Here is a 13,815-nt window from a genome sequence, read left to right on the forward strand (position 1 = left end):
GAAGTGGCGGCGGAGCCGGGTGCCACTCCGGACTGACCAGCGCAGGTAGGGGGAAAGTGCAGCTGAGCCCTTGCTCCTCTGGCTGGGCTCATCCTGAGGGTCATTTCATGTCTGTAAAATGCTTGGAGTGCCCCACATAGATGTACTGCATAGAAATGCAAAATATATTTTGACTTATTTGGTTGGCACCTTGGGCTGAGATTTTCAAAGCTGAGTCAAAAGGCCAATTTCCATTAAAATGAATGGGATTTAGAGGGCTCCAAATCTTTTATGACAACTTTGTAACATGTCTACCTACCCCTTTTTGCAAATCTCAGCCATAGTTTGGAAGGTCAGCCAAAGAACATAAGAGCTTCTGAACATAAGAGCATAAAAAGTGCCATGCTTGGTCAGCCCCATGGTCCATCTAGCTCAGTATCCTGTCCCTAACAGTGGAAGAGGTGGATGCTATAGAGGGAGAGTTTTGAACTGGTTATTTAGACCCATTTCATTGTCACTTCCTGCAACTTCACTGGTGTCAAAGGTCACATGACATCACTTCCTGTGAGGTCTTTGAATATGGCTCGCCAGCCCACTGGGTAATAAAAAGTTCGTGATCTGGCCCCACATTCAAAAAGGTTGGACACCCCTGCTTTAGATGAACAGATGCTTGTCAATCCTCAATATTTCCTGCAGGCTGCATTCACCCTTAAACTTTTAATTGACAAGGGTGGAGCCAACAGGTCCACTCCCCAAAAGGGAACCATGCAAATTTTATGCTGAGGTGTATATTTAGAGGTTTGATTATAACAAAAAGTATGAAAAATTCAAACAAAGAAAAGTTCTGCTTCACTTACTTGATTGAGTAGATAGAATATAAAAGGGGCACATCATTTCTGTAGTTAAAATCAAGTTCATTCTTACCTGGACAAACCAGAGAAGTCAGCTTCTTCTTCTTCGCATCTCTCATCCAGTTCTTTCAAAGCAAGGGTGACATCCTCTTCACAGATGGATTCAGAATAGCTTTCAGGCGCTTGTGGTTCTGACATCTCAGGAGCTTCTTCCAACTCCAGAGATTCCTGACAGACCAGGGGTTCTTGTAATACATATGACCCAGTATCTTCACTGGCAGTGCTAACCTGTTCTTCTTTTACAGCTGAACTGCCATCCTGTAAAATAAGGGTGTATTTTCACTGCTCTTAAAGAATGGATGCACCTATACCAACTGCTAGTAAAGCACAACTGTAAGAACTTGAAAATACAGCATTTTACATCATCCAGTTTTGGTTTAACTATTCAGACACTTGGATGCTTTACCGTTTCAATAATTTAAAAGAAGTTATAATCTTCCTTTTTAATGTTTTCCAGCTTCTAGTTAGAATAGGATTTCTAATTTTCTAATTTTATGGAGTGCAACTTGTTACTTATAGCAAATGTACATTCTCTAACTTGAGGCAGTTAAAACAATTTTTGTCAAGAAAATATGTAGAAAATGCTTTTAATATTTTTTCCTAGAACAAAAATAATGTGATCAAAGGCTTACTTTTTCAGTAAGCAAATAAAACATGTCTGTCCTATGGTTGCACATAGGTATTAAACCAGGGGCAGGCAAAGTCCGGCCTGCGGGCTGGATTAGGCCATGGCAGACACTATATTCCTGCAGCCCCTGCGTATGTCACTGCAGCCAGTTTCCATGGAGACCCCAGGAGCGGCAGGGCTGTGACCATGCAGTTTTCATGAAGACTGGTGCAAATACAGCTGGCAGGGCATGTGCCTGGGTGGGAAGCTGTTCTGGGATGGAGCGGGATCTTGCTGCAGTGACAGCATGGGCCAGAGATGGGGCAAAGGTGCAATCCACTGCTTGCACACCCTGGGCAGGGGCATGCAGGCAGCAGACCGCAGCTCTGCTTTGGCTCTGGAGCAGCTCCCCACCCAGCCGTGTGCCCTGCCAGTGCTGCTTCAGTCGGTCTCCATGGAAGTGGTAGCCCCGCACTGTCACAGCCCCACTGTTCCTGGTTTCTTCATGGAAACCATCCACAACAATGTGGGCAGGGGCTGCTGGGAAATGGAGTCTGGTTGCTGGCTGGATCCACCGTTTTGCCCACCCCTGCATTAAACTAACTTTTGAAACAACTATGAATTTTTCCTTTACGCTTTCTGCCCCTCACCCCCAACACCACCGTGCACATATGAAAAAAAATTGATTCTCAAATCAGAAATACCCAGCAAAATGGGAGTACAGCATAAAAACAGCAACAGAAATGAGACTTTGAACCATTAAAAACTGGAAGTATTTTTAAACTCTCATTTTTAGTAGTGAAACCTTAAATCTACACCTTCTATTGCTGCCCGACATAAGAAAAACACTAATATCAAATTACAGTGTTAAAACAACTCTTGTCTTAACATGCAATTGCGACTCTAGGCATGCTATCCTGAGACATGATGTTCTCCCTCCACACGTGGTACCTTCCAAACCAGGAGAAGTTAGGTGCAATAGTGTAAACACACAAACCAAAAGGCTCTACATATGCAGTGCCATATCCAGTATCAAGACAAAATTATTTGCTCACACGTTAGTCCTGAGCCTACTTCACTCCCACAGCGACACTTATTCTGTTGGCTATGGCAACTAGTAATGGCATCACTCCCGAAATACCTGTTTTAGAAGATTTACATCAGGCTTTCTCTTGCATAAGGCAGTCATTCTGCCACATGGAACAATGAACATGTTTACAGTTGCCAGGCTTTTTTTTTTTTAAGACAGCTGCACAAAATCATTAGGATCTAGACAGTGGTCCATCTCTCATAAGTTTTAACATACAGTTCAAGGTCAACAAGATGTGCAGCTCTACATATCACCTTATATACAGAAATCATCAACAGAGAGAAGTATTTGCTAAAGAGTATTTCTCACACTTGTATTATCCAGGTATACATTGTTAGTTAAAAAGCAAATGCCATGATCTGGTCAGACATTACCATTTGTAGCACTATATATGCCCTTGTATTACAAAAGTTGAGGGGACAGATGTGCTTGTCCTCCATAGCACTACCAAATGATGGAAGCACTACAGAAATGCTCCCACATGAAAGTGCTATACAGAACGTTTATACAACGCCCTGTAGTGCTACAGGTGATCTCTCATTCCCTCAGCATCCCACAGCAGGCTGGACAGTCACAGAGTACAACCTGACCACTCCCACATCACAAGGGAAGAGGGGACACAGCCCTTGGGCACTTGATGTCGCCTCCTAGTCACTGATGGCCTGCTAGTCTGCTGCAGGAGAGGGCGAACTGGCAGCTGCCTCCTGGAAACAGCCAGGGTGGCAATACACTCACTGCTAGCCTGCCACACCCCAACAAGGCAGATCTGCAGGAGGGTGACAGACTGTAAGAGCTGCAGCCCCAAGAGTGTCCAGGAGAGATGTAGCTCAGCTCCCCACTTGCAGGGGCAGCAGGTTGCCTGTGAGCAAGTTCCCCTCCCCAGGTTCAAGAAACAGAGTAACAGGGCCAAGCAACCCGCTCTAATACTCCCTTGGTTGGACAGCATGCTGTCAAATGCCTTCCCAGCAACTCTCTAGTGCTTTCACTGAGGTGGGGTGGTGGTGGTTGGGGGGGGCAGGGCTGTACATCTGTCTCCATCTGTGGCGCTAAATCAGGGGTGGGCAAAATGTGGCCTGCGAGCCACCTTTCAGCCCTGTGGACCACACAAGTGGCATGGGGCTGGTCCACAGGCTGGATTAAGCACTGGGGCCAGCACTACCCCCTTGTGGCCCCACATGCCAGGTTTGGGGCCTAGGGGTCTGGTGCCACCTCCTCTTAGTCCTCCACACCTGGATTGGACCCACAGCCTGGCACAGCCCTGTATGCTGGGACTGGGTGCCCAAGCCAGTGCATGGGGCCCAGGGCTCCTCATATGCCTGGAAATTTGGCCCACTGCCGCCAAATTTCTGGACTCATGGGGAGCCCGGTGGGCTGGATGACATGGCGTTGTGGGCCAAACCTAGCCTGTGGACTGGAGTTTGAGCACTCCTGGATTATAGGAAATGCATGAAAAATATCATAGTTTATTATGAATCTTAATGAATCCTTAATGCAAGTAGCAATACATATTCAGCTTCTCTTTCCCAAGATGTTTCTTTAATTAGCTATCAGTTTTGGTAAGAAATTTCAGCATCTACATGAGAAAAGCAAGGGACTCTGACTGCATCTGAACAGGTGCAACAGGATGTCTTTCCTTAAGAAAACACTTTTTAAACAGTTGTACTATTTCCTATGTATAATATTTCTCCCATATGCTACATTGACATCTTCTGTAAGAAAACACATACTTCAATGATTTGGTGATAACTCTCAATTTGAGTAAGGAAACATCTTCATTAGAAACAGACACTTTTCTGAAAACAAGCGTCTCTTACAAAGGGGTAGTGAGCGCCACAAAATTTAGACAAAAGATCCTAGTATTTTTTGAAATCTCTCAAGATTATGGCCCTAACTTGTGAGCCAGTTTGGAACTTGGAGATTAAGGGGCATAAAAACAACTCTCCAGGTTTAGTGACCACTAGAAATGGACATTTGAGTTTTATAGGAAAAAAATATTTCTGAATGTTTAAATGGGGCTACAGCAAAATATACATATGTGGGAAGATCCCACATTGCTTCTGACAGCAATTTTTTTTTTTTTTAGATATTTAGATGAAAATATCTAAAAATAGCTGTAAAATAAACTAATAAGATGTGATCTTAAAAGACTACATTAGCATTCTGTCATTTCTTTTTTCTTATGTGTAATGCACCAGCCCTGCAATTGAATATGTGCAGGTGGACCCTGGTGTCAATTTCAGAATTTAATATCTTAAGATTTTAACTGGCACATTCACATTCAAAAATGCATCCAAAATAGTAGATGATAATCTCTCTTGCAAAATCTAGAATTTTAATTTATAGCAGTATGACTCCATGGTGCTAGAACTTACCATTTTTCATGATCAAGAAAAAAAAAATTGAAATCTGATTATTCTTTTTAGTCCTCATTTTTTTTTAAATCTATTAATTTCTCTCTGAGAATAAAGCAAATAATTGCCCTGATTTTCCTAGATACAACATAAAAGAAGTCCAGCAAAATAGCAGAACATGCTAAATCAGGGGTCGGCAACGTTTTTGGGCAGAGTGCCAAAACCACCAATAACCCTGACTTGTAAGACGTTGGCATGGCAGGGGCAAATGGCAGGGCATCTGTAAGGGGCCCGATCCTTGTTGTGGAAGCACAATCCTGGCCCCTTACCCACCATCTGCCCTGAGATGCACATGCCGAGCAAAATACCTTTGTGTGCCATGCTCTAGTACCTGTGCCAGGGGTTGCCTACTCCTGTGCTAAATGGAAAACTTGGCATTACCCCCATTAGAAAATGGAAAATGATATAATCAGTGCAGTAGTTGACAGGATTCTTGCAGTTGACTTCATATGATTTTAAAACAAGCCTACATTACTCTTACATTGTGAATATTACTAGCACTGATTCTAAGGACAGCAGAAGGGGACTTATTTATGAATTCTAGTAGTGCTATTCTATGGTTTAGCACAGAGGTAGGCAACCCTCAACACAGGTGTCAGTGTGGCACACAAAGGCATTTTTCTTTGCATATGCACTGTGGGGCGGATGGCAGGGAAGGGGTCAGAGCTGCATTGCCACAACAAGGATCAGGCTGCTTGTAGCTCCCCCAGCTGTTCCTCCCTGGCATGCCAACATCTTACACACAAAAGTTGTGGGTGTTTTTGGTATTCTGCCCCAAAAATATTGCTGACTCTTGACTCTTGGACAAGCACTAATGATTTCAGGAGTGGCCAACCTGTGGCATAGGTAGCCTCTGCACATGGCATGCATCAGACCAGGGAGGGGGCAGGCACCACAGTGGCAAATAGGGCAGGGAGCAGAAAACAGAATGGCAGACTGTGAAGGGAGCACAGGGCACAAAGCAAAGAAACAGATTAGGCAGGGAACTGAAAGACAGGGAGCAGAAACCAGAGTAGGGGAAGGGGATTGGAGTGGTATTTGGGAAAGGTCTGGGGCTAATTTGCAGCATGCCTGCCAAAAAGGTCAGCACTACTGATCTACTTGAACGAGTTGTGATATCAGGCATTAGGCTATGGTCTTACAACTGATGCAGCATGGGTGGGACTTCTTGTCCCTTCTTTACCTCTATTAAACTCAACAGCACTTGATGAGGACATGGATCCACCTCAATGGATCTACTTGCAGAACAGTGATATTAATATGCTAACTTCCATCAGCACAGTCTTCTCACTTAACTGATCTCTCCACCGAAGAAGGGAAAACACAACTAGCAGCTGCTGCTTATGATGCCATTATTTTCCTTGAATGGCAAAAGACTGCTTAAAAGTTAATATTAGGCCTAGATTATGTTGTCTATAACCAAGGTTTTAGCAAAATATTTTTAAACTTGAATACTGTGTTCTTATTTATTTTCAGGGTGGTTGCTAGTAATTGCATTATTAGATTCTGGGAACAGTGGGGAAGATGACAATGAATGCAAGTCCAGGGAATATGAAGGTCTTCAGAAAGGAGTAAAGAAAAAGAAAAATAAGCTGCTGTTGAAACTGGGCCAAAAATAGAGGGCAGGGAAGCAAGAGCCCCTGGTTTGGTGAATCCAATATCATGAAGATGCAGAGGAGCTAGGTTCCTTTGCTATGGTGTACCTCTACCTTAGCACAGAGGAGAAAACAGCACCAGTTCAAGAATACTGCAGCCTCCTCATCCCAAGATATTCAAATACAGTATTAGGAGACTTTAGATTTCAATAAGACTTTATGGAATTTGTGGTTGTTTTAAGTCAAGCAATGAATCATTTAGTACTTTTCCAGACATAGTGAAATTGCTAATTATGCCAGTAATTTTAATTAGACCTAAACTACAAAATATATACTAAAGTTCACGTCTCATTCAAGAAAAGCCACCAGGGTAAGTCTTACAATCCTTATAATATTTTATAATGCTAGTAAAAATACTAAGTATTGCAAGTGAACGAATGTTGTTTTATTTTAAAATGAATTTTAAGAGTAAAAGGATTTGTAAAAATCTTAAATCAACTAAGAAACTAGAATACTCACAGATTTCTGGGCAGCCATTAGCTTGGTATCTGGTTTACTCCACACAGGACAGTCCAAAAAATTATACCACTAGCATCTGTGGTCCTTTTTAAAAGATTATTTGATTGAACCAACTGCAAACACAGCTGGCCTGAGGTTTTAATCCCAATCATAGCACCAATCACATAAACCCAAAGAAAGCACAAAAGGAAAAAAAAAAAAGTATTTGAAAGAAAATACTTCTATAGAAAGATTTCCCACACATCCAGGAAAGCATCTCACACATTAGTCTATTATTATTCTGCACCACAAAATGGTGATTAAGAGCACTTCATAAATATTTTTAACCTGTGGTAAATTTCCTGAGTCTATTATATGAGTTTTTCATTCCCAGGAGACTTTTAACACTTTAAAAAAAACACACCATAACAGGTTAGAAATATTGAAAGAAAACTGAATAATCAGTGTAACAGATGAAAATTTAGTTGAAAGGAAAGCAAAAGCTCCTACACAGTGCTAGAAAGAGCCCAAATCAGCCATGCACCAGCCCACATTTCTCCCCACCTCAGGCAGCTGGTTGCTAGAGTTATCTAAAGATGAAGCCTCCAAACTTGGGGTCTCAGCTCTGATTTGAAGCACCTCCTCTGTTCCCACACTGCTAGTGGAATCCTGAGACTGAAGTAATGAACTTGCATGATCGGATACTGTTTCATCTACAGCAGAATCATTATTTAACTAAGAGAGGAAACAAAAGGAGAATGTGAAATACTCCAATAATTAATTGAGGGCATATAAATTAAAGGCAACAAGGAATTACCTCCATTCATATTTATCCACATATCACAAAGTTCATATTAAATTAGCTGTACACTACATCATTATTATTTGTGCTGGTGAAAGGCGCTGGACCAAAATCCCTGAACAATGAAGTTCTTTGGCCATGGGCAATGATACTGCAAGTTTGTGCATCAGCATACCCCAACTCTGACTATCTGTATGGAATTTTAAAATTCAAGTCTTTATCGCTAGTTTCTAATGTCACTTTTCCTATTATAAAAGGGCTTCTTTATTTCCTGTACTTGAGTAGGTCTCCTAAAAATGGAAGAAAAATTGAGGAAGTTGGGATGAAAGGTTTATTTTACTGCAACAAAGTTCGATAAGGAGTGGGTTCTCTCTCTCCTCCCAGTCCCCATTACTGCTTTTGAGGTAATCCAATTCACTAAATAAACACTTTTAATAATATTCTAATAGTTTCACTAAGAACATTTTTTTTTAGTGAACCCATGTAAATTTAATCAATTCAAACCTGGATTTGGTCTCTTCATCAATACTGAAATTAAAACTTGTATGCTAGAACAACAATTGCCCTTGCAAAGGGCTAAATAAAATCCACTTCGGGATGCTGAAAAACTAAGATAACAGAAACCATTTAGCAAAGGTTCTGGAATATGTAGATGGTCTAGATTACAACCAGTACACAAATGCCTAAGACGACAAAGAGAACATTATGTTCTGGGCATGTCTATACACGCAATTAATGCATCTGAATTTTCTGTGCAGAAAATTCAGGTGCATTAAACCATGTCACCGCACACATCTGAACATGCACCTGTTGGGAACAAATTTGCTCCCAACAGGTTGCAGCTGCTCCTGCCCTGTTGTGTCCCCTTACAGTAGCCAGGAGGAGCTCCAGGCTCTACTGGGTACCAGCCCCAGGCTGGCAGAGGCTACAAAGGATGGTCTTGATCTTTGTGGGGCAGAGAAGAGCTGTCCTGGCTGCTGGGCAGCTGCCTGCCAGCCAGGTGGAGATCAGGACCTGTCGTGATCTCCACCTGGCTGGCAGGCAGCATCCGACCAAGCTGGGACAGCTCTCCCTGCTCCTGCTGCCCGAGTTGACTGGAAGCAATTTGCTCCCAGTCAGCACCTACACATGCACTTCAGCCCATTAGTTTAATGTGCCGATTCCTAGTACCTGTATCTACAGGTATTAGAAAATGGCACATAACTGAAAGAGAATAAGCCCATTTCCTTCCTATTAAAAAATTATGAGTGAAAAATGGATATTCTTTCCACATTACAAACATATTTAAAATATTCTAATAGATTTCACTTGTATGAATATTTAGACCTGCAAATAGTTGTAATGTAAAAAAATTACTTTAATCTTGTGCTAATTTGTATAACTGAGGCATATGAACACGAAGCAGTGCTGCATTAGTCTATTTTATGTTAGAACACAATGAAGAAGAAAGGAATGGATTAGCAGTTTTAAAGGTGGGAACATTTAATTAGAATTCCCTTAAGGTTTGGGTTGCTGCTGTTACATTTTACTTTTTGATTTACATTATTTCAACTACCAAATAGGAATCCAAGATTTCTTTTATGAAATATTACTTAGTAATGCATCTCTAAGGTACAATTTTCATAGAACTTTAAAATTTGTATTATATATAATTAGCAATTTACAAAGGAAAAACACTGCAATGGAAACTGGAATGTCAACTGTAATTTAATTACTGCTAAAAGGGGAACTATTTTTTGAGTGAGATTATTGGCAACTCATTTTACAGGGTTCAGGAAAGGCTCTCCTGGCAAGCTAAACACACTAGTCTTACTCTATCAGTGTCCTGCAAATAGGGGTGAAAGGCATGTATATTACTGGCCCCTAAAAGATTCAGGTGAAGATTTAAAGAGCAGATTTCAGTTTTTATAATGATATGAAAAGCGTTCTCTGGAAAGATCAACTGACTGATAAGAGCATTTAAACCAGTGGTGCTCACAGTTCTGCCCCCTCCAATAACGAAAATGAAATTCTTTTAGAGAGAAAAAACTTACCATCTGTGATCGGGATAGTATCTGACTGGCAGTCAGTGCTGCTTCTTCTTCAGAGGACTCGTCAGTATCCTCTTGATTGGTTAAGTTCAAGCTGGGTGTGCTACCAGAGTACTGACATTCCTGAAGGGATGGGGTGTCTCCCTTGTCAATGCTGTCAAGCGAGCGCCTACGAACTCCCCAGTTAAAGTTGTCCATACTTTCACCCTGTAAGAAAAAAGTTTCTGTTAAACTTCTCAAATAAGCAAAAATGAAACCAACCCCCATGATAGCACAGAAGAGAGACAGAAATATCAAATACACTGTGAACAGAGTTTCAATCAGCCCTTCAATTTTATTGAAATTTTAAATTAAATTCTGTTTGTACTTAAAAGAATTAAAATATATGGCAAATACTCTGCAATTAGCATCAAATAAATTATAATTCTCTTATTTTTTTCTCTTTATATCTTGTAGTGGGAACTAGCTAAATATATTGTCTTTAACTGGATCTGTACCAATATTGCATATATTGACTACAAAATACAGACAAACACACCACAGACAACAGATGAAACAAGCCATTGCACCAGGCTGCAACTTACCTGCAGCTCCTGGTTAGCAAAAAGGAAAACACACATAATTAGCAAGAACGAGGACAAACACTTAAAGATACTCTATAACCAGGGGAAAAGATTTATTATATAAGGATTTGCCAACAGTAAAAGACTGATTCAAGCTCTGGAAAAAGCTTAAGTCAAAAGAGCTACAATTTAAAATTCTCTTTTTATGTAAAATTGGTTATGAAAAAATTGGACAAAACATTTAAACAACATATGTATGGTACATTCTCTTTCATGTAACATGTAAAACAACTGTTTAAACAAGCAGCAAATTAAATCTTTGAACTTCAGCAGAGAGAAAAAAAATTTAAGTGCCTATATATACTTGACAAAATATATACAATCATAATTAGACTACAGATAAAGTGGTATTGTTACGAGTCATTCCAAAGGCTATTTTATTTTCTTATTTAGGGGACCCATTTCAATGTATGGATCTTCTATCCTCATTTTCCAACTGTAACACTTAGGATGGAAGTTTTTCCAAAGCAAGTGAATCTATATTTTAAACGCTACCCCTGCCCCATTCAAAGAGGACAGCTACCTCCACAACATTTCTACTGTAGTCAAACTTGGAAGTAGAAATTTGAGAGTTACTCCAACAGGTTGTCTCTTACAGTGATCTGCAACGTTAGAGTCATGTTAACAAAATATATGCAAGAGCAGTGGGGACCAACCGTTTTGGCAAGAATGCCACAAATCAACACCAACACTCCCCAAGTGCCAATCCAATTTCTGTTCCCTACTGATCTGCTACTTTGCAGGCATGATTGTGCCATGAGTAGGGGGATTGATTACATGACCTCCTGAGATCCCTTTCAGGATCCCTATTTTTCTCTGATTCTGTATATTGCCGCTTTTTTCTAAGTGATTTGGTTTGCTCCAGAGAAGCAAAAAGGGTATTGGTATGCAAAAGAAAATAAGAGACTTGAGACTGCAGCACTGAGACTATCCTTAAGCTAACATGACTTTTCCCCAACCTTTACTTTATGAGTGACTCTTAATATTGTTAACATTTATTATTAGCCAGAAACCATATAGCACATTTTAATACAACATTCTGTTTCCATTATATTATGGTAATAATTTAAAGATGATGTTCTAAATCTGAAAATTCTGAGTTGCTACTAGTTTAACTCTCTACATTGTGTATCAGTAAGTAATCAGTTATGCAAAGTGTTATATAAGGTGGGGTGAACTGGACAACTCAGAATAAGAACCGACTTTCCCTTAGCCTTGTTACTAAAATGACACTGAACCATACACAATAGTTCAGATTAACTTGGAAAAATAAAAAGCTTCCTATCCTGAAAGCCCCTCACTTAGTTATCAAAATTGAAGGATCAACAGTGCTCCTATTGAGACTTGATGTTTCTGAGTCCAGCTCTTCTGCTCATTTATGCATAGTTTATTTGAAGGATCAGTTAGAGGGTAACAGAAAAGGTTACAATAAGCCTGTCTGGTACATCTGGGCATGTTGAACTGTAGTGAAAATATAACGTGTGGGGTGGATAGTCATATCAGCTGAAGGGACAGATGCAAGATGTGGAAGGCAGAAGAAATTGAAGAGTCAAGAAAGAACAAAACAAGAGCCTGCAAAGAGAGCTAGACAAATGAGGAGTGGAAGGAGTGATTGTCTGAAAATTCAGGTAAGTCTCTATGATTTTTGGTCGTCTGATTCTCAAAACCTGTCACTTCCTCCTGTATTAACTGAATGCTTCTAAGTACTATAGATCAATAAGCCCAATGGGGTAAATTAAAGAGTGCCAGGTTTCTTCCTCCCCTTCCCAACACCTTTTTGGTCAGACAAATTCTTTAAATCAGGTGCGTCAACTATATGGCCCATGGTTTGGATCTGGCCTGCAGAGCCCCATCATCTGGCCTACTGTGTTGCCCAGGATCTTGAACTGGACTCGCATGCTGCACAAGGCACACAGGGCCAGATCCAGTGCATGCTCCACACGCAGTGCATGGGGCTGTATCCAACATGTACTCCACGCCACATGTGGGGCTCAATCTGGGACCCATGTGGAACACCAAGCCAGTTCCAGCCTGTGTGTGGCACACAGGGATGGTCCAAGGTGCTCACTGCGCCTACATGAGACCAGCCCTGTGTGCAGAATCTGGCTCAAGGTGCCAGTTTTTGGGCCAATGCATGGATCAGGCCCGTGCCACTCATCTGGCCCACTGGTCCTGATGTGTGAAGACGCCTCTGCTTCAAATGATGAGAATGCATACAGTGCCCAGAACTAGCATCATGAAGTTCCTGTGTGTAGCTGTGGTCTGAATTACTGCCACAGTATAAATAAAGATAATCAATAGTTACTATAATTCTAAATACTTTTTGCTACCTAATTTTCTTACTTTTATAAACGGAAGAAAAAAAAGTGAAGGAAACCCCCCCCCACCCACGATGTGAATGGCACAGTTAAAGGACAGCTACTCCAATGAAAAACTTTTGCTAAAACAATGTAGAACAGTCTGATAAAGTGTAGAGAAAGTCTCCTACATATTTTATACTTTTGCTATTATCATACTTGGAATTTTGGAAATACATCAGTGTCTAAGATTAAACTGTATCCTTACTGCCCTATTCCTTTCAGTAAGATTTTCCATAGCACCAGACACAGATGCTCACCTTATTCTTAACCAAGGGATCACTGCTTCACAGGGTTACTGAACAAAATTATGTGATGGCAAAAGAACTAATACTTTTCTTTCTCTGAAACACTTTTGTGAAGTAAGTGGGCAAGCTGTGACTGCATTCGAGGTTGCAAAGTTCCAGTCAAGATTTCTTTCTGATGCCAAGTCAATCAATTTATAAGATGCTCCAAATAGGATTTAGAAAGGAAGCAGTGACACTTTCTTAATATTGTGCATTTTAAAGAGCAGAATGATAAAATAAAAATCCCAAGGTCTCACCTCAGCATCTTCAAGCTCAACATCTAAAAAGTCAAAATCTTTAAAAACACCAAACTGCTGTTCACTGGTATTATCTTCCACAGCCACTTCCTCTTCTTGGATTACTTCTTCTGTTGCTGAAATAAGACTAGTTTGTTGATCCCCAACTTCTAAGTCTTCATTAGACGAAAACACAACCTACAGAAATAGATGAAAAATGGACATAAAATGACTTAAGTGATGTTAAGAGTTATCACATTGTTACGTCTCAGCTCTGTATTCTTGGGGAACCCTGGTACAGGATGCAGTCTGTCTGACTCACAAAGGACTCACCCCCCCCCCCTCCTCTACCTAAACGAAACTGATTAAGATGCAGTGAGAGACGCACC

At 40.8% G+C, this 13,815-nt stretch overlaps 1 protein-coding gene across 15 annotated transcripts in view; it reads right to left on the reverse strand.

Annotated features, from left to right (window-relative positions):
• Positions 1-13,815, reverse strand: part of FRYL (FRY like transcription coactivator) — a 307,800-nt gene that overhangs the window by 36,260 nt on the left and 257,725 nt on the right. For 14 of the 15 annotated variants that reach the window (XM_025198387.1, XM_025198393.1, XM_025198392.1 and 11 more), the window contains 4 exons: positions 13,448-13,624; positions 9,927-10,130; positions 7,656-7,826; positions 904-1,148 (listed from right to left, as the gene is read on the reverse strand). In XM_025198387.1, the coding sequence (XP_025054172.1) occupies positions 904-1,148; positions 7,656-7,826; positions 9,927-10,130; positions 13,448-13,624 (797 nt within the window). The remainder of the gene's footprint in view (positions 1-903; positions 1,149-7,655; positions 7,827-9,926; positions 10,131-13,447; positions 13,625-13,815) is intronic. The other variant, XM_025198394.1, reaches the window with a different exon arrangement.

Source organism: Alligator sinensis, unplaced genomic scaffold (assembly GCF_000455745.1).
Source record: "Alligator sinensis unplaced genomic scaffold, ASM45574v1 scaffold134_1, whole genome shotgun sequence".
Taxonomy (NCBI): domain Eukaryota; kingdom Metazoa; phylum Chordata; order Crocodylia; family Alligatoridae; genus Alligator; species Alligator sinensis.